At 40.2% G+C, this 21,892-nt stretch overlaps 1 protein-coding gene across 2 annotated transcripts in view; it reads left to right on the forward strand.

The window, feature by feature from the left end:
* The window catches only part of LOC127621953 (regulator of G-protein signaling 6-like), a 109,545-nt gene that overhangs the window by 51,573 nt on the left and 36,080 nt on the right, over nucleotides 1-21,892 (forward strand). For both annotated transcript variants that reach the window (XM_052095785.1, XM_052095786.1), the window contains exons 3-5: nucleotides 18,330-18,426; nucleotides 20,855-20,905; nucleotides 21,013-21,119. In XM_052095785.1, the coding sequence (XP_051951745.1) occupies nucleotides 18,330-18,426; nucleotides 20,855-20,905; nucleotides 21,013-21,119 (255 nt within the window). The remainder of the gene's footprint in view (nucleotides 1-18,329; nucleotides 18,427-20,854; nucleotides 20,906-21,012; nucleotides 21,120-21,892) is intronic.

Below are 21,892 nucleotides of genomic sequence, written 5' to 3' on the forward strand. Positions count from 1 at the left end.
TACCACTGTCCAGGCTGGTGGTGGTGGTGTAATGGTGTGGGGGATGTTTTCTTGGCACACTTTAGGCCCCTTAGTGCCAATTGGGCATCGTTTAAATGCCACGGCCTACCTGAGCATTGTTTCTGACCATGTCCATCCCTTTATGGCCACCATGTACCCATCCTCTGATGGCTACTTCCAGCAGGATAATGCACCATGTCACAAAGCTCGAATCATTTCAAATTGGTTTCTTGAACATGACAATGAGTTCACTGTACTAAAATGGCCCCCACAGTCACCAGATCTCAACCTAATAGAGCATCTTTGGGATGTGGTGGAACGGGAGCTTCGTGCCCTGGATGTGCATCCCACAAATCTCCATCAACTGCAAGATGCTATCCTATCAATATGGGCCAACATTTCTAAAGAATGCTTTCAGCACCTTGTTGAATCAATGCCACGTAGAATTAAGGCAGTTCTGAAGGCGAAAGGGGGTCAAACACAGTATTAGTATGGTGTTCCTAATAATCCTTTTGGTGAGTGTATATCGACAAATGAAATACAGGGATTTATGTCGGCAAATGAAATTCAGGGATTCATATCGGCAAATGAAATTCAGTGATTTATATCAACAAAGTGGAATACAGGGATTTATATCAACAAATGAAATTCAGTGATTGATATCAACAAAGTGGAATATGGTGATTTATATCGGCAAATAAAGTAACTGAAACCAGCTAATCGAAATGCATTGATTGATATTGGCAAATTAAATGAAGAGATTAATATTAGCAAACTTAAATACAATGGTTTATAATGGCAAATTTAATCCAATGATTGATATTGGCATATAAAATACAATGACTGATAATGCCAAATGAAATGCAGTGATTGATATCGGCAAAATTTTATATAGTGATTTATAACAGTGAATTGAAATACTTTGATTTATATCAACAAATTAAATACAGAATTTGAAATACGGTGATTGTTTAATTCTTCTTTTCCTTGGAACTAATCCCACTGCCCAGCTTCATAATATACTCTATAAATATATTTTAATTGTATTTCACATTTAAAATGTTATGATTCTAGTCAGGATTTCAGAGAGACCAGTACAAACATCCATAATATCGGTGTCATGGTACTCATAACGGAGAGTCAGGTTTGAGTCTGGCCTGCATTGTGTCCTGATCCCATTTCCCCTTTCTCACCTCAATAATTTCCTGTCTCTTTCCTTGTCTCAGCTTTTAAAAAGTGACAACAACCCCACCCCATCCCCATGATGAAGAAGATGGTTTTAAAAGTATTTACTCTTTCTTCCCATCCGTCATCATTAGTCTAATTATAGAATAGAAAATAAAGTAAAGTCTGACATATTGCTGGTAATACTGCTCTGTAGACATGCTTGATATGTGCTCTGTTCCAAAACACAGTGACTTGCCTATATGGGAACAGCATTAGAAGTATTACACTGTAAAATTTGTCATGTTTTCCAGTAAAATTATCTAAAGATAATTAAAACAAGATATACTGAATTTGAAGATATTAAGTCTTGTTTTCAGAGTAATCTAACAAACATTTGTGAGGTTTATGCTTAAAACAAGAAGAAAAAAATGCCACTGGGGTGAGAAAAATACGCTTGTTTTACCTTTGAATTACATTTATTTTTCTTTCCCCACACCTTTTTTTTGTTTTTGTTTTTACATAAACTTCAAAAATGTTAGATTTATCTGAAAAGACTTATTTTGCTGAGTTCTAAAACACCTTGGGTTACATGTGAAACTGAGAGAACTGAAGAAACATGGACAGGGATTTTCCAGCATTGAATATTTTTCTGCAGCCGCCTAAGCACATTGAATGAACTTCATTGCACATTTGGCACTTTACAAGCACTAAATATTCTGCTCAATTGACACATGAATGTTTCACGTGACTGTGGCACGCACTGTCTCTGGAGCTCCAGCAGACTTTTCGATATTTATGCTCCAGAGACAGAAGAGCTCAGAGCAGGATCACTCGTGTTTATCAATAATTTTTGACTATTAGCTTTTTCTTAAAACAGGTGCGACGTGGTGTACGGAGCAGAAAAATGTAATTTGCAAACTGTTTCGCACAATGATAATCACTCGTAATAAAATAATCAATTTTACCACTTCAAAATGAAGCATGCAAAAGAATATTATGAAAGCTGCATCATTCTGTCATTTATTTAGCAATAAATTATATTTATTTCATATTCATTTTCTTCAAGAAGTGTTTATTTTCATTGGATTTTTTTTAACTTATGTTTTATCTTATTTGTCACATTGCTTTGAGACGAGTTTCTTGAGCAAAGTTTATAATAGGCCTAATAATAATAATATTGGTCAACAACATTTTAAACTGATTGTGGCAAACGTTTTTATTTAGCATTTTGTGGGTTGATATTTAAAATCAATATTTATTACTCATATCATGATATAGATTTTGGTCATATCGCCCACCCTTAATGTAAAGCAAGAAATAATGTGAATGGGACTGAATTTTACCCACTGCGAATTGATTGGATCATGAAAAATGGAATGTAATATTATTGGGTAGTATTATCTTTCCCCGCCTACCTGGCCTAGGTTATATCGGCAAAAAGGATTTTTTTCTTCTGTAAAATAAAGCGCACAACACCAGCTACATTCATTTATAAAGTAAATAGGGTAAATTGCAATTTTGTGTTGTCTTCAAATCCGAGCATTCTGAGCTTCTGTCAACTTTGGCAGAGATTTCTTGAGTTTTGAGTCCCACTATTGTATCTAATTCATGTGCTATGTTCTGACAGTTTTGGGTTGATTGCTTTAGGCTCTGTGTAGATGCCACTGCTGTTCAGCTCCATTGGGCTGTGTCATGAGAATCAGTTGGATAAGAGAGCAATGAATTGTTTTAAGGAAATGCTCCTGTCTATGAATGTCAACAGGGAGACCTTGCAAAATTGCAAAAAAGCTTCACTTTGGTTTAAAGATATACAAATATCAGAAACAAGCACTGCTGGAGACAAAGTGGCCACTAGCATAAAGAGAGAATGAATGAACGAATAAGCAAATGAGCAAGTCACTTTTTAAAAGGTATGGGAACTCAAATGAATGAACCAATCGATCAGTCAGTGTTTAAGTGTACAGAACATCACAAACATATGCCTAAGTTTACTTCCTCTGACTGAAATCCAGGGCTTATTAGAGCCATCCTAGATGAGCATTTCAGTGGAAGAGAGGATCAATGATTTTTAAACTGTCTCTGGCTTCTTTTCAAATCCTGACAACCCTGTTATCATTTATCCATTAAGAAATACATCTCACAGCTGCTGTCAAGCTGCATCAGCCATGCACACTTGGCCTTTCTGCAAGGTAGATAGCAGTTTAGACATTGCTTCTGACCTTCAGGCTGACGTTAAAGGCAGGCTGACGTTCACTCAAACTTTTTAACTTTTAAGATATGGGTCCCAGTTATGCACTTACAATGGAAGTGAATGAGGCCAATCCGTAAACATTAAAATACTATTTATTTCAAAAGTATAACCACAAGACGTAAACATTATGTGGGTTAACATGATTTTAGTATGATAAAATAATTTTGTAACCTTTTAGGTGTACAATTATAGCCAATTTTACAACTTTGTTGTCATGACGATGTAATGTCAACAAATCTAAAATAACTAAATAAATAAAATAAAATGTAAGCTACTTTAAAGCTGAAATAATAGATGAGTTTTAACAGAATAATTCATGTAAGAGCTTTTATAACATACACATTTCTGACTTTAATCCCTCAAAAAATTTACCCCATTCACTTCCATTGTAAGTGTCTCACTGTAACTTCGATTATAGTGAAATCATTTTTTGCGGTAATCAACATTATGCCACAAATGCTGTCTACTGAGCTTAGCTTTTATTGAACCTGGAATAGTCCTTTAATAATTACTTTAATTTTTAATTAATTAAATACTTTAAAATTTTTTGTAAAGAACATTGACTCGTTAGGGGTTAATATTAATTGCAGAAAGCAATAGAATGCATACGGGGTTAAATGTAAATTGATACTATTCATCGTTCTTGAAGCAGTCTCAATAATATGCTAATTTCAGTAGGTGTTTTAACACATTTATGACAATGTGAATGTGAGTTCTGGTGCCTTAACCACCAGCTAAATGAATATAATCTCAATGCTCTGTGAAAGAGTGTGTCATTTTAGCTCAAAATAATTGGTAAAGCAGTTATGCACAGTGCAAAAACCCTGTAAAATGTATGCACTCCATTTGATAGTGAATTTAAGTTTGCCTCTTTAGCTTCAAGATCACAAAACATAAAAGTGTCAGAATGAAAGATGAATCATGACATGACAAGTAATACTATAATATTTCATTTTTAAGTAGAAAAAATGTGAAACAACTTGTAGTACAGACATTGTCTGATGTAATATTGTATAATTGTCATAATTCAACTTAATGATAGTCACACATGTATGCATGTTCTCCAGTCAAGAATTCATATAGTGCTTTAGTTAGCACCATAGCAATAAAAAGAAATTCACACAATCTCTTGTTCTGTATATTTAAATTCTGTTTGCACCTATTTATTTATTTTATTATATATTATTAAAATACATAGACTCAATTGTGATTCAGGCTATACATTTTTAAACAGTCAGTGTCATAATAATATTCTAATATAATGTTTTTAATGTGGATTGATGACCGCAGATGTGCTTCAGATCAGTTGTTAGTCACTATTTTAGGGATTTAGAAGTCCTCAGGATGACTTCTAAACTGTGGTGGGTTTAGGAGCTACTTTTAATGTAATAAATGCTTCATTAATTACTCTTAGATTAAAATTTTGTGTGGAGTGGCATGCCCTTAATTTTTAAGAGTTACTCATAAATTTCTGCATTAGGACTTAGTTTTAGCCTTAAGACTTTTTGTGAATATGTGCCCTGCTTTTCTAGATTGTGAAGTTACCGACATAACCTCAGAGCTCATTGGTTATAAAAACACGGAAACACTTCAAAATAAAAGCCCAGGCAAAATAAAAGCTCAATTTAATTAAAGGAAAAAAGTATGGCAGAAATAGATCACTTCTGTATAGTTAGGTAAAGTTATCTGTAATAACACAAATAATAATTATAAATCAATAGTATATTTAGTAGATTTAAGCATATCTCACATCTGTGATGCTTTGTTAAAAAATAATACAATATCATGTATAAAATTAATTGTTATATTTTAATTTATAAAGTTTTAAGGAATTAATTTATTTACACCATTTTGATGATAAATTTTTTTTTTATATATATATATATATAGTTGATGAGGAATTCATTAAAAATAAAACAATAAAACAGGTATCTGTCTCGGTATCTGCGAGTTCCAAAAAGAAAGTTTCAGTACTCATTCTAAAAAAAAAAAAGGTATCAGGACATCCCTAATATTTTCTTTTCTCACAATGAAATGGTAGCAAAAAAGATAAATAAATATATATATATATATATACATACACACTATTAATTGATAGGTGTTAGTACTTTGGAACTGACATTAGGCAAAATAACCACTTCTTTTAATTGGCCAAGTGGGTCATTTACCGACAGATGCCAATAATCTAGAAATGACCAACATTAGCAGATTATGCACCAGCTGTTAAAATTTACACACAAAAGTAGTGTCCTTAGTTATACAAGTTCCCAAGAAGAGCAAAGAAGCAGAGGGCAAGACATTTATGGCATATATAAAGCACCAAATGATGACTAGAGACCTGAATTGACCTCGAGTTTTATGAGAGCAAGAGAGAGAGAGAGAGAGAATGAGCAATAAATAAATGTATAGGTTGGACTGAGTCTCTTCCTCAGTCTTGTCTATTGACATTTTGCTCTGCCTGCTCTCTATAGGACTTTGAATCCTGCAAACCTTGAATATCCAGGTGGAGAGTTTGCATTTAGACATCTGTCTCTGACGTACAGAGAACAGAAGTGCTTTTTGATGAGAGATGAGTTCAGCAGAGATCTTCCTTCACCTGCTTGCCTGCTTTTTCATGTCCCAGCTGCAAGGCCAGGTGTTTAAAATAGAAAAGCCTTCTGAAGTCAGTAGGCCACTCATTGAAAACAAGTAGTTTGCAGATGGGACTCCATTTAAACACAAGTGAGAATGTGCTGGTGTGATGAGTGTTTAATCATGTCCAACTGCAATACATTGACTGTTTAAGAAAGCTGTAAAATGCTGCCTTATCAAGAAACAAGCATTGTAGACACTACAAATTTGCTGGAATATCTCTTAATCTCTAATCACTTAGTTTTAGATCGTTAATCATTAATTATATCATTGTGCCTTGGAAGCCTGTCTAAAAAATTTCCTTTCCCTTGGAGGTACCTTCATACACAAATGTTGCCTGTTTAGTTATTTCCTGACTGGGTGAAAAGTTTTTGAAACAGCCTCTCTGATTATGTTCTTTTGTTGTTTTAGATTCAAAAGAGTGTAATTACAGTACAGAATTCACAGCAGTAGACATTATTTGGCAACTTAGGTTCACTTTGCTCATTGCATAAAGCATTTTTCCAGTTTGCTTTTAATGGGCACCCATTGACCACATTTCACAACACATTTCAATTTCTGAGCTGTCATAACGGTGCTTCTGAGCATATGGAATGCTTTTCACGTCAGTATGTGCCTTGGGGAGACATGCTTGAGTGTCATTCATCAGGACCTTTCTGTGGAAAATCAACAGCATCGATTGTGCACATATCTCCTGCAGGAACTGAGCAGATGAGCCACTGGATGCTGCAAAAATGTTATCATCAGGAGCACTCCCCATGCTGTTATCTATAGCAACGCTAACCTGTCTCAGTGAACTAACTCATGTTGTGCTAGCTTTGCTTTGCTACAGAGCCCAACTTTGATGCATCTCCAAAGTGCTGTGTTTAAATCATGGATTTAGCCAGCAAAGACAAGCAAGTGTAACGGAGCCAGCTGAAAGATAGCTGTGCAATGTGTATAAACCTCACTCTCCTAACCTCAAGAGGTGCACTAGAGACTGACCCTAGTGGCTGTAGCCTTTAGCCTTCTTGTTAGCGCACCCGCTGGTTCGAGTCCCGTATGGAGCAGGTAGAACAGGAGCGTTACACAAGTAGTGTTTGGTAGTAACAGACTACATGTAATCTGGATTAAGTGATCAGATTACAAAAAAGTACTTTTAATTAAAATGTAGTCACACTAGGCTTTAATGTGAAATCAACACCTTGTTTTAATAAATAATCACAAATAATATATTCAAAAAGTTCAAATATACCATTTACTCACTTTCCTGCAGCAATAAAATAATGCATCTTTCAAATATGTGTTCTTTGTATTGAGCTATGAGGTGTGTGCGTGCAGTTATGAACCTCTATTGTTCATGAGTCTTCTCTTCATTTAAATTTGCAGCTTGAACTTTGGTACACAGCCGAATGTGAAATTTCTTTCCATAAACCTGTGTTTCCAGTCTCCTTCGTTCAGATGCGTCTGAATGGCAGTTAATGAAGTGTAGTGTGAACGCATCTTGGGACTACAATTTAAAATATATGTAATCAGATACTATTTTATGGATTACATTATTTCTAATGATTACATTACCTATCAGACAAGGGAAATAAATTACATAATTTTTAATTGGTTTGTAAAGCTACTTTTCACCAAAACATCCAATAAATAAAGAAGCACTTTATGTCTGGCTCACTTAAAGGGACCGTTCACACAAAAATTTAAATTATCTCTTCATTTAATCACCCTCATGCCATCTCAGATGTCTATGACTTTCTTTTTTCATCTGATCACGAACAAAGATTTTTAGAAGAATTTCTCAGCTTTGTAGATCCATACAATGGAAGTGAATGGTGACCCGACCTTTGAATATCCAAAAATCGCATTAAGGCAGCATAAAAGTAATCCATACAAATTCAGTAATTAATTCAATCTCTTAAGAATTAAGACATTGGGTGAGAAACAGATCAATATTTAAGTCCTTTTTTACTATAAATCTCCACTTTCACATTTTGAAAGTGAAAGTGGAGATTTATGGTAACAAGGGACTTAAAGGTGCACTCAGTAGCTTTTGTCTTTGTGTCATCTTGGACTTGGACACTGACACCTAGCAGCTTGGATGCAGCATAATTTAAAATCAATTTGTGACGTGGCCGGGCCGTGGTGATGCACTGAATCGGGTGGGAGAGTGAGATAAGGGGGAGCTGGAGGAGCCAGTTCAGGAGAGAAAGAGGTGCACGCAGCCTTGTATGTTTCTTTTTTTTAAGTTGAGTTTTACATTATAAGGTACAGTGAATGTTCAGCCATTTCCCGCCTATTGTTGAACTTTTACAGTTGGTGCTGACACCCGGTAGGGAGGAGGGATCCACCAGGGAAACAGCCGTGGCCGTCCTGGGAGCCGGAGGAACCGCTGCCATCTGCCAAAGAAAGGGAGGAGCGGTTCCGTCCGCCAGGGTTCAGAGGACTCCATGTAGAATAAAACAGCTTTTATAAGGTTACTGATATTTCTAGAGTCTTCATTTGAATGTGTTTGGTCATCATTTTTTGTCTTTAGGAGTTAAACTTTTTTAATGAGGAAAAATGTGTGCCCCTTTATATTTTGATCTGTTTCTCATCTACACCTATCATATTGCATCTGAAGATATGGATTAAACCTCTGGAGTCATATAGATTTATTTTATGCTGCCTTTGTGCTTTTTGGGCCATCAAAGTTCTGGTCACCATTCACTTGTATTGTGAGGACCAACAGATCTGAGATATTCTTCTAAAAATCTTTGTTTGTGTTCAAGAAGAAAAAAAGTCATTCATATCAGGGATGGCATGAGGGTGAGTAAATTATGAGAGAATTTTCATTTTTGGATGAACTATCCCTTTAAAGGTTCATGTCCAATGTCTGTTGTCAAAATAGTTCAAGATAATTCTTGTGGGAGCAAATTAAAACAATCAGATTAGATTACCGAAAATGTGTAATATTGCATTACTGATTACAATTTTAGTTGTGAAATTTGTGATCAGTACCAAATTATGTTTCAGAAGTATAATCTACCAAACACTGCCAGCAAGTGCATTAGAAGTTGCTATTTCAGCATCTACTTTCCTTCCAAATAACCTTGCCTCTTAACCATCTTTAATAGAACTGGAAATACATCCTTGTTTTCTATCTTCTCCTCTGCAAGAGTGCCATTCTCAGGCTGTTGTGACGTGTTGTAATCAAGTTTGAAAGATGGGCTTGATTGAGAAGGGTCTCTTAAGAGATGTAGATATGTAACCACCACCCACATCTGCGGCTGCCTCTCATTCAAAACCCTTCAGAGACAGAGCGACAAGTCATCTTCATCTCATTATGACCATGTTTGGAAATGAATAGATGTCTCACCGTTCGATTGACAAATGAATATTACATAAACAGTAACTTGTTTTTGAAATCGTATCTGCGTAAAATATATCACATAAAAGTAAACACTTTTATCTCAATTCACCATTTTTTGAGTGGTTGATGAAAAAATAAACTAACACTCAAGTGAGCCTAATAAAAATGTTGTAAACAGCAGTGACTGACATTTGCAGCAAGGCTCAAGGCAACACAAAGCATTCTTTGATCAGCGAAAATGCCCTTTTGGGGCCAATTTTTCCATTTAAAAATTGACAAGTGATTGCTGCTTGATCCTCACTTAACAGTTACTGTCTGGAGTCCAATCAATGCTCCTTTAAAGCTGTCTCCATTCATAATCTGCAGAGGAATTATTAAGAAATTGTAGCAGGGCCTGGCTGATCATATAGGTACCGCACTGTAGATTCGTTGATGAATTAAGCATGACACATAGACTACTAGCATTTAGAAGCAAAGGAAACATTTTATTAGTATGTACATTCTAATCAAACTCCTAAGACTCAAATGCTTGAACTTTGACCAAAACAAAGAGAAAAGTAGCACACTTGTTCAGTGTTTTCCCATGTACGCGTGCTTATAATTTTTCTTTGGAAAATGTTGATAGACTCTTCACCAACTGGAGGCTGTTTCACCAGCTTACCTCGAACAAGCGAGAGCGCTAATTGCTGAATTTAGCACGTGCTGTGGAGATAAGGACTCTGCAGTGTTTTGTCAAGATTATGACATATTTAAATGCTCTTTGGGATGGTGCCAACACAAGAGGCCATCCTAAAAAGAGCTCTCTAGTAAGTGCCGCTGATTGTACTGAAATAGAGTGACATCCCGGCATGAGACCAGTAAAGAGTGTCTCTTAGAGAGATAAGAAATGAAATCCGTGAAGTTCATTTAATGGCCTTTACTCGAGTTAAGGAAGGATACACGGCTTGTACCGAATTTGATGTAAAGAAGACAGAAAACGTAATTTTCACAAGTAGATTCTGAAAGTAGAGAAACTACTCAGTGTAACAGTAGCTCAAATGATAAAACAAGTACTTTCCCATCATGTAGCTATATAGCATGATAAAACACATTGTGTTTTAAAGGCTTCAGTGAGGCTGTGCTTTACAGCCAAGCTAGCCAAACAATATTCAAACGCACTCCTCTTTATTTTATATGTGCTTGAATGTGAATTGGTTCATTTGGTCGATTTATTACAAAAAACTGATTTAAAAAAAAAAAAGCAGCTTTATGCATTTATAGTGAAATGTTTAGTTCCCCTTCTGTCGCTCTCTCCACGTTGTGTCAGAGAAGCGACACTAGGGGTCTCTCTTGAGCGCCGATATTCACCTCTGGACTATGAAAAAAGGCCAATGAGAGTTGGCAACCAGTATTTGCATGTCCCGCCCCCGGACATACGGGTATTTAAGCGGCGCAAATACGGGAGTTCATTCAGAAAATTTCTTCGGAGCCGATGGTCGTGCATGAACTCTGCTGCGAGTTACACACCAAGTTCCTGTTTAATCCTCTGACGCTCTGCATGCTGTTGGATTCGACGGCGCACAACAGCGGCTTTCTCATTCGTGCACAGCTGTGCATTTTTGCCCCTGAGCGCTTCGACAACTCGAAAGAGTTATTCTAAAAGAGTAATTTTCGCTCTAAAAGAGCAAAAACACAGCGGCGTTGAACGTCCTTCTCAGGACGCGTCTTTTTAAAGACGGTTTTCCGCCTCTGTTTAGTTTCTGGATGCGTTGATTCTCCCCACCTCTGACGGCCATAAAAACTGCCTTGCATTCCTGGGTTGCGATCACACGCAGGCAGCGTTTTTATGAATGATCTATGTTCTCAGTGTGAGAACATAACCATGACAGCATTGCGGTTGTAGGCTTTTTTCTTGTAGTGAGAAGAAAACGCTTCAGCCGCCCCCCGCGCCTCGCCTCCTTCCTACGGGATTGAGGCAGGCGCCGCGGGCGATGAAAACGATCTGGGGACAATGACGGGCTCCGTTTTCGCCGGGTGAACCCCCTCGAAACCTCCCGCCTCCCCGGCACGCTTGCTTGTTTCCGTCCGAGCTCGGGATGAGCATTCTCTCCAATGGGTTACGTCAGTGCAAGAACATAACCGCAGCAGCGTTGCGATCCCTGCTTTCTCTTGTAGTGAGAGAGAGCCACTTCAGCTGCCCCCCGCGCCTCGCCTCCTTCCTATGGGATTGAGGCAGGCGCCGCGGGTGATGAAGAACGATCTGGGGAGAATAACGGGGCGCTTTGCCGGGTAAATCCCCTCGAAACCTCCCGCCTCCCCGGCACGCTTGCCGGCTTCCCGCGAGCTCTGGATTAGTTCGGCCGGCTTAACGGCCTGCCATCCGGTCCCTCGAGCTCCCTGGCATTGGATGATGACATCATCGCTGCATCGCTGCGAAGCCCCGCCGGGTACGTCCAAAATACTCGTCCCCTTGGTGCCCCTAGCACGGAGCTTAGAGGCGTGGCTCTCACTGCCCAGCCCGTCACGCTGGCTGCACCGGACCATTCGACTCGGTTACGCCAGGTCTCCGCCCCCCTTCGTGGGCGTTCACTTCTCCGCAGTGCACGACAGACACGCTCAGTCCCTGCGCGAAGAAATCGCCTCCCTTTTAATCAAGGACGCGATAGAGCCTGTCCCTCCAACCGAAACGAAGAAGGATTTCTACAGCCCTTACTTCGTTGTACCCAAGAAAGGCGGTGGCGTACGACCGATCTTGGACTTGCGAGTTTTCAGTCGGACCTTGTCTAAACTCCCGTTCAAAATGCTCACCCAGAAACAAATTCTATCTGGCGGCCGGCATCTAGATTGGTTCGCAGCGATGGACCTGAAGGACGCGTACTTCCATGTCTCGATTCGCCCTCGACATCGACCCTTTCTGCGGTTCGCGTTCGACGGCCAGACGTATCAGTACAAAGTCCTCCCCTTCGGCCTGTCTCTGTCCCCTCGCGTCTTCACGAAGGTCGCAGAGGCGGCTCTTGCCCCGCTATGAGGAGCGGGCATACGCATACTCAATTACCTTGACGATTGGCTCATTCTGGCCTCCTCGCAGGAATTACTATGCGCACACAGAGACCAGGTGCTCGAGCATCTCGGCCGTTTAGGGTTTCAGGTCAACTGGGAAAAGAGCAAGCTCACCCCGGTCCAGAGCATCTCTTTTCTCGGTTTGGAGTTAGACTCAGTCTCAATGACAGCACGTCACTCCAACGAGCGTGCTCAGTCAGTGCTGGAATGCCTCGCTTCTTTCGAACCAGGCACCGTGTTCCCTTTGAAACGTTTCCAACGGCTCCTGGGGCATATGGCATCCTCCGCGGCGGCCGCGCCACTGGGGTTGATGCATATGAGACCACTTCAGCATTGGCTCCAGACTCGAGTCCCGAGACGAGCATGGCGCCACGGCACACACGGCGTGGAAGTTACCTCTGCCTGCCGCCAAACCTTCAAACCCTGGACAGACCTCTGCTTTCTACGGGCAGGAGTACCCTTGCAGCAGGTGTCCTGTCGCGTTCTGGTTACAACCAACGCCTCCAAATTGGGTTGGGGCGCCGTGTGCAACGGGCGCGCAGCCGCAGGCCGGTGGAACCGAGGCCTGCTGCGCTGGCACATCAACTGCCTAGAACTGCTGGCCGTTTCTCTTGCCCTGAAGAAATTTCTTCCGTTGATTCGTGGCAAGCATGTCCTAGTCAGGACAGACAGCACCACGGTGGTGGCCTACATAAACCGCCAAGGCGGAGTACGCTCCCTCCACATGTCACAGCTCGCCCGTCATCTCCTCCTTTGGAGTCAGCAGCGACTGGAGTCACTGCGCGCCACTCACATCCCCGGCAACCTCAATGTGTTAGCGGACGCGCTGTCAAGACAAAACTTGCCCGGTGGAGAGTGGAGGCTCCACCCCCAATCGGTCCAGCTGATTTGGGACAGGTTCGGCAAGGCCCAGGTAGACCTGTTTGCCTCCCAGGAAACCTCCCACTGTCCGCTCTGGTATGCCCTCACAGAGGCTCCCCTTGGGACAGATGCTCTGGCGCACAGCTGGCCCACGGGGCTGCGCAAGTACGCTTTTCCCCAGTGAGCCTTCTTGCACAGGTGCTATGCAAGGTCAGGGAGGACAAGGAGCAAGTCACTCTGGTGGCCCCCTACTGGCCCAACCGGACGTGGTTCTCGGATCTCACGCTCCTCATGACAGCCCCTCCCTGGCGAATTCCCCTGAGGAAGGACCTTCTTTCTCAGGGACGGGGCACGCTCTGGCATCCGCATCCAGACCTCTGGAATCTCCACGTCTGGCCCCTGGACGGGATGTTGAGGATCTAGCCGGCCTACCTTCGGCCGTCATAGACACTATTAGCCAAGCCAGAGCCCTGTTCGCGGACTGGTGTTCTTCCCGAGCCGAAGACCCGCAGAAGTGTGCAGTTAGGTCAGTGCTCGTGTTTCTTCAGGAGAGGCTGGAGAGGAGGCTGTCCCCCTCCACCCTCAAGGTGTATGTTGCCGCTATCGCGGCCCACCACGACCCGGTAGATGGTAAGTCTCTTGGTAAGCACGACTTAATCGTCAGGTTCCTAAAAGGTGCCCGGAGGATGACTCCCTCCCGGCCTAACCTGTTTCCCTCCTGGGATCTCTCGGTCGTCCTTTTGGGACTCCGGAGACCCCCTTCGAGCCGCTTGACTCAGTTGGACTCAGGGCCCTCTCTCTCAAGACCGCCCTGCTGATCGCGCTCGCTTCCATCAAGAGGGTCGGGGACCTGCATGCGTTCTCTGTTAGCGACGCTTGCCTGGAGTTCGGTCCGGCGGACACTTTCGTGATCCTAAGACCGCGACCGGGCTATGTGCCCAAGGTTCCTACCACACCCTTCAGGGATCATGTGGTGAACCTGCAAGCGCTGCCCCGGGAGGAGGCAGACCCAGCCCTTTCACTGCTGTGTCCAGTACGTGCCTTACATATCTACCTGGACCGCACACAGAGCACCAGACGCTCTGAGCAGCTCTTCGTCTGCTTTGGGGGACAGCAGAAAGGGAATGCTGTCTCCAAGCAGAGACTCGCCCACTGGGTTGTCGACGCCATTTCCCTGGCTTATCACACCCAGGCCGTGCCCCCCCTTTGCGGGTCCGAGCCCACTCCACCAGGAGTGTTGCGTCCTCATGGGCACTGGTTAGGGGCACTGCCCTAGCAGACATTTGTAGAGCAGCGGGCTGGGCAACACCTAACACTTTTGCGAGATTCTACAATCTCCAAGTTGAGTCAGTATCATCCCGTGTTCTCTCAGGTACCGAGCCCATAGAACTCGGTGGCATGTCCACAATCTGACCGGGTGAATCGCTTGCACGCAGCGCCCTTCCCCCTAACCAGGGGAAACAGTGCGCCTTCATTCCCAGGAGATCCCAGGTTTGGGACACTGGTTGACTCCTCCCTAGCCCTCGTGGGTCGCAGTTCTGCGGAGGAACTCACCGACCCAAACCACTGCGGGTACCGCAAGCTACCCTGTACTGGTATAGGTGCCCCACAGGTAAGGCCTCCTGTTCGGACTCCCTCTGTGTGTAAAACCACGGTTCTGTCCCCTCACGAGTTGACTCCGTGTTTTCCTTAGGCAGTTACAGCTGCCTCGGTTGCCGTGCTGTATGCTTCCCCCCTCTGCGAGGCTGGATCTACCACCGCACTACTTTTCCACATAAGACCTAAGTATAGGCCATGCGATGTATTTGCCACTCAAAATTTGCCTCCCCTCCCGGGTAGGTGTGGCCTCCGCAGGGTCTTCTCCGCCCTAATAAGGGCTAAGACCCCCTTCCCTCAATGCGTGTAAGGGCCCCGGCCGTAGTTGCTCTATGCGAGAAACATAGAGAGAAAAGAGGCCCAGCCAGGCTGGCCCGTTCCCATGTTGGCGGCCATCACCTTGTTCCCCCCTCCAGGGTAACGATAAGGAGTCCTGATGGCTTAAATGGGGCATTGGGGAAGGGTACGTGCAGCCTGATACAGTTGGTCGTTCTGCACGTAGGAATACCTGCTCGCTCCTGTATCAGCAGATCACGTACACGGCTCAGCGCATGGCTCTTTTTAAGTGGACCCCTAGTGTCGCTTCTCTGACACAACGTGGAGCGACAGAAGGGGAACGTCTAGGTTACGTATGTAACCTCCGTTCCCCAATGGAGAGAACGAGACGTTGTGTCTCCCCTGCCACGCCGCTGAGCCGAGCCCCTGTTGTGGCCGGACCATTTCCGGCTCCTCAGAAAAATCCTGAATGAACTCCCGTATTTGCGCCACTTAAATACCCGTATGTCCGGGGGCGGGACATGCAAATACTGGTTGCCAACTCTCATTGGCCTTTTTTCATAGTCCAGAGGTGAATATCAGCGCTCAAGAGAGACCCCTAGTGTCGCTTCTCTGACACAACGTCTCGTTCCCTCCATCGGGGAACGGAGGTTACATACGTAACCTAGACGGTGTTTTCAACTTTCTTATAGAAATTGGGGTGATTTATAGTTTTACAGTATGTAGTAGTATTTAGTGTAAATTGATCTGTTCAAATTTAATGCTGTGAATGAATTCAACACAAGTTATTCTCAACTGATAGCATTTGTGACATATTGTTAATTACCTCAAAAGATTATTTCGACTCGCTCCTCCTTTTCTTTAAAAAAAGCACACATCTGTGTTCCAGTGAAGCTTGAAGTGAATGGGGCCAGTCCATAGAGGTTCAAATACTCACTATTTCAAAAGTATAGCCATAAGACGTAAACAATATGCATGTTAACATGATTTTACTGTGATAAAATCGCTTGCTTACCTTTTCTCTGTAAAGTTATAGCCAATTTTACAAGTCATTGAGATGTTGATGTAATTTGAACAAACCCTAAAATGACTGTAAAAATGACTATTTAAACAAGTTTACAACACAAATAATACAAGAGTTTTAACATAAGAATTATTGTAAGTGCTTTTATAAAATTATAAGCTTAAAATAACTGTTGTGTTTGGCTTAAAAAGACCCGGTAGAGTACAGTGGAGATTTACTTCTATTTAATTATAAATATTAAGATTGGCATATCCTTTTTTTCACACTGATCACTAGCTTTTGTAGGAGCATTTAATCTGGAAAGAGAGGCATCTTATATGTTAGTGATGGTACTATTATTTTACAGTAGATATACAGTAAACTCTTCATTTTTAGCAATAGAAACCTGAAGGCATACTTACACATTGTATCTGTATGAAATAAATACAGAGTCATGGTTTATATTCTAAAGATTTTTATATAAGTATATAAATGTCTCATAGACTTCCATTGACTTCCCAAATCCCATAGACCTCTATAGAAAGGTCTCCACACAAATGTAGGGATCAATATATTATAGAGATTTGGGATGGTCTCTTGTGACTTGGGCCTGTAACCATTTAGTAAATATTTTGTGTAAACCAAGTTTGGACTTAATGTGGACAGTATTAATCATGAATAAGGCTCTTGTATTGGTGTCATTTTTTACTGCAAACCCCATCTAGCATTTTATATGTATTGATTTGAATGTTAAGCTGTCAGCAGATTGCTCTGTTTTGGCTTCCTTAGTCGCTGCTGGATATGGAGGTGGACTTCCTGGCTGGCAGTGTTGTCTATCTACAGCCAGGAACTCTCCTGGGTGTCAGGCCAACACTCATCGACCCATTTGGAGTAGTTCGCATCATAGAATTGTGTTTTAGCCACTGTTTGGAGAACATTAACAGAACTGAAGAGCTTTCATTAGTAGAGAGGGGAAATTAGACAGTCTCACGTGGTAATGGATAGTATGATTAGAGTGCATTTCTTATTTGGGTGATAAGGGTGGGTCCTCATGTCAGAGCCTGTGTAACAAAACGTTCCTCATGTCCAAATATGCATACTTCCGTACTACATAGTGAATCAGTAAGTGATATAGGGACCAAGAAAGTTTTTCCTCATGGTTAAATTGTTCTTGTTTACCAACACTCGAGTAAATAATTTTTGCAGTTGTTGTTAGTATTCCATATAGGTCCAAGAGCATATGGGTCAATGCCCATGTATTTATACTATACACCTGCGTACTTCATCAACAACAGTCAAGAAAGTTCTTCACCGAATTTTGTACATACTCTGAAAGTACTGTATGTAAATTAGGACGCAGCTTTTATGTTTCGTTTAACATGACTAATGATGTATGTGCCCCCTCTCTATACTTGAAGTGAAGTGGCCATGTTTTATTTTAGCATTGTTGTGTTTCATTGCACTTCTTGTGGGCTCACGGTCCTACACTACACATGCAAAAAAAGAGCGTCAAGCGCCACAGAGCAGTGATGACAACATGCAATCTCCAAAACAGAAAACGCTACCTAATCTCATTACATTCTCTCTCTCTCCTTCCTGTGAAACACAATTTGATTTCACCAGTGCTGGGATTATTTATAGGCTGTAGGTGCAAGCTTGTGTATTCCATCAAAGGCCTCCTCCATTGCTTAGATGCCTACGTATCCAGAGAGGAATGAGAACAGATGTTCCAGCAGAAGTGAATGGACCATTTCCGTGGCTATACAAGATTCTGTGAATATAAATAGACATGGTATAAATAGATTTGCCGCGTGCTTTGTGGGATCCTGTGCTCTGTCGTAACTTTGTGATGCATTTTGCCACCATGAGCTGTACATTTGAAATGTAGATGTTTGCATTTACACCTGTTATGGTTGCCAGTTTGCTGAGAATGTGGTACTATAAATCACAGGAAAGTCCTCTGTAAACTGTAAAATAATTCAGGGCTTGAGTCTCGAGTGCAGATTAAGCCATTCCATGAGTCAGTTAATGGTGGACTGAGATAAAATATTGGAGAAAAACATCCATTTACCGCTCCCATTCTTTACAGTATGTCTTAGACTTGAGCTACAGTATGAAATATGAGTCAGCCAAACTAAGTAGTCAGACTCTTTTCTTCTTTTTTCCTTTAGATTGAGGATATCACCACACGCCTCCAAGATGAGACTGAAGGTGTGCCTGTCAGAACAGTCAAGAGCTTCCTGTCCAAGATTCCCAGTGTTGTTACAGGTAACATTGGTTTTGTCTAAAGGTGATTGGAAAGATGATGAAAAATAGATAATCAACATTAGTTAATACGATTTAATAGTAGCAATTGAGATGAACACATAATCACCTCTTTCCATGCAATATTTATGAGAAATTCACAAAGAAATTTTATCTGAAAACTGAAATTGTGCAGTATCCATTGACAAAGCTGTTGGTTAATTTGTGAACTGACAAATTTACTCTTCTGTTAAATGGCCAAGTGAGCACAGTTATTTGCTCAAAATGGTCAGATATTGGCCTATTTATTGACCTGGATGATATGTTGATCACAAAGGATTAGGCTTGAGATTGTAATATTTTCATGTATTAATAACTGGAAGATTTTACTGATGATTATTGATATACTGTATATCTGGATTTTTTTTTTTTTCAGATATAAATAAGGCTGCATGTTGCACAATAGTCTTTGTTTTTTCAAACATATTTCTCATTTTCTCAACTTAGTTTCTCTAAATTCGACCCAAATAATTATCAAAGGACAGTTTATTTACTCTAGTCATTACTGTATGGTATTTTGTAGATAAGTATCTTTCATAGAGCCAACACTATGCATTTTCTGTTACAAGTTCGTCTTTTTGTGTTTTGACAGCTTGAATGAAAGACTTATTCAATGCTACATACAAAGAAATTGCATAATAAACATAAACTTTTCTAATCGTTCAGTTTGAACAGTTACACCAGTTTCATACACTAACCTCCAAACTCATCAACAGGGTTGGGGAGTAACAGAATACATGTAATGGGATTACGTATTTAAAATACAAAATATAAGTAACTGTATTCCACTATTGGTAATTAGAATACAGTTACATTTAAAAAGTATTTTGTTTACTGAAGAGATTACTTTGCATTTTATTGTAATTTGTTTAATTTAATATTTAGTCCTTTCAGATGGAAAAAATGTATACATACCGTATAAATTATGCAATCCAAAGTGCATTTGAACAGCAGTGATACACTTTCTTATGATGCATTATATTCATACGAGCAGACAAGCAGTAAGTTTGGAGCACAAGAAATAGAAACAAACCTTGTGTAAATTGTCAGCTTTATGCTAAGTAAAAATGCTATTTCTAGCACATCAAGAAAATTTACGTTAGATCATAATTTCTTTCATTCTAATAAGACCTTTGATATTAGGGTACAAATCTTATATTGATAATAATTTTGTTTTGTTTTCCTGTAAAACTATCTACAAATCCTTAAAACAAGATTAATTAGATTTACCTTGTTTTAGAAACAACACTGCATAAGATATTTAGGTTTTGCAGAGAATGTTTTGTTAACATGTGTGTTTTGTCTTACTGTACTGGCAGTTTTTTCAGTCGAATCAAGTGAAAAAAATCTACCAGTGCTGAAGAAGTAATCCAAAGTATTTAGAATAAATTAATGACCTTGAGTAATCTAACAGAATATGTTACAAATTACATTTTACAGCATGTATTCTGTAATCTATTGTTGAATACATTTCAAAAGTAACCCTCCCAACCCTGCTCATCAATGTCACTTTGTTAATTCTTGAAGAAGAACAAAAACCTTCCTAAATTTGGACTGCCATCAGCTCGTAATGTGTGTGTGATGCCTTGTCCATGCTGGAGCCAGCTTCAGTAATTGTAATATCGTCCCCTTGTGGTCTCCCAAAGCTATTACGTCAGACTAGATTGAATGGAATGCAACTGGCAGTGAATTGACAGCACACAAATTAGGCTTCAATTTAAATGTCTGCTGATATTAATATATCATTAATATAAAAATGTAACAATAAAATAATATGACGAACAATAATTGATATATAAATATTTTATGACATTCCTAATAATGTTGTGTTTTTCACAATGTACCCTTAGTATTTGCAGATATTTTTTTAGATAGTTTTTTATCTAACTTATTTATGCTTGCAAAAATATTTTTTTTACATACACTGACACATCTCCAGCCATATTGCCCTAATATCACAGTTTGAAATCATTTTAAATTACACAGCTTCCTGTAGAATGTGAGAATAAATGCTTGAAGAGCAGTTATTATTTATAAGTTCTCATAGAAAATGAATGTGAAGATGTGGCTTGTCCAGCTCATATCGCTATAGACAATTACTGAAGTGAGCGACTCTAAATGGATGCATGCAGGCCAACATCCGGATAACTAATAGCTGATTTGGAACTAAAGCGTTGCTGTTGGAGGCGATTAAAGTGGTGTTTGGCTAATGGAAGGATTTAGCTTGAATCATTAGACACACATATTGAATTTTAGACCATACCATTACTTGGCGCACCATAATGATTTTGGACTTTTTATTTGAAGGCATTGAAATGAGTATGTACTGTAATTTATGCACAAATTTGCTTGTGACAATTAGCTGATAATATTTCACTTTTCTGAACTTCAGGTTCAGACATTGTTCAGTGGTTGATGAAGAACCTCTACATAGATGATCCTGGTAGGTCTTGACTTAGAAAGAGATTCACATTTTATTGATGAGTATGCAAATTGTAATTTACTATGAAAGAATATACATTATAACAAGACATTTCTATTGGCTTCCAGTGGAGGCCATACACATTGGCAGCCTGATCGCTGCTCAAGGCTACATCTTCCCAATCTCTGATCATGTTCTCACCCTTAAGGATGATGGAACATTTTACCGCTTTCAGGTGAGCTGATTTTTCTACCATCAAGAAAATAATATTAGCTGCGGTGCCTATGCAAGCGATGCGAGTTCGAGTCAGACTTACTGGGGCCGTATTACAGAAACTTCCTGTCTTCTGTTCAGTTAGATCTGACAAGTTCATGTTAAAATAGCTGAAATTGCCATGGTTACTAAACAGATAAAATTGGATTCTAGAGGTAGGTTTTTCTGTGTCTTTGTTCCAAATAGCATACTACCATAATACTCTGCAGTATATAGTGTATACAGTGTATATTGTATACTGTGGACACTAGTATGCACATTTTTTGTGTACATGGAATACCAAAATGAACTACTATATTTGTCCAGATATGCAGTATACAACTGAGCTTACTGTATGGAAATCTATAACCCACTGGACCTGCTGTTTTCAGTGGAATGGATGAACTGAACATGATATCAGCTAAATATTTTTAATGTTCAATAATAACAATAATAATATGAAATGTTCATAGATAAAATCACTTCTATATTTATGTTACATAATATAACACAATATGGCCTGAAAACATTTGCATTGTAAATTAGCGCCACCTAGAGGTCATGTGGTAGAAATATTCATATGAATATAATAAGTATTGCTGTCAATCGATTCAAAATTTTAATCACGATTAATTGCTTCATTTTAAAAATGCTGTTATTTGACCCTATATATAGTTATTTTCCTGTCAAAGTGCATTTTTTCCATCTTAGGGAAGAAAACAAAACAAAATGTAACAATATAATGCTTTATTAAAA

The sequence above is a fragment of the Xyrauchen texanus genome, chromosome 28 (genome assembly GCF_025860055.1).
Source record: "Xyrauchen texanus isolate HMW12.3.18 chromosome 28, RBS_HiC_50CHRs, whole genome shotgun sequence".
Taxonomy (NCBI): Eukaryota; Metazoa; Chordata; class Actinopteri; order Cypriniformes; family Catostomidae; genus Xyrauchen; species Xyrauchen texanus.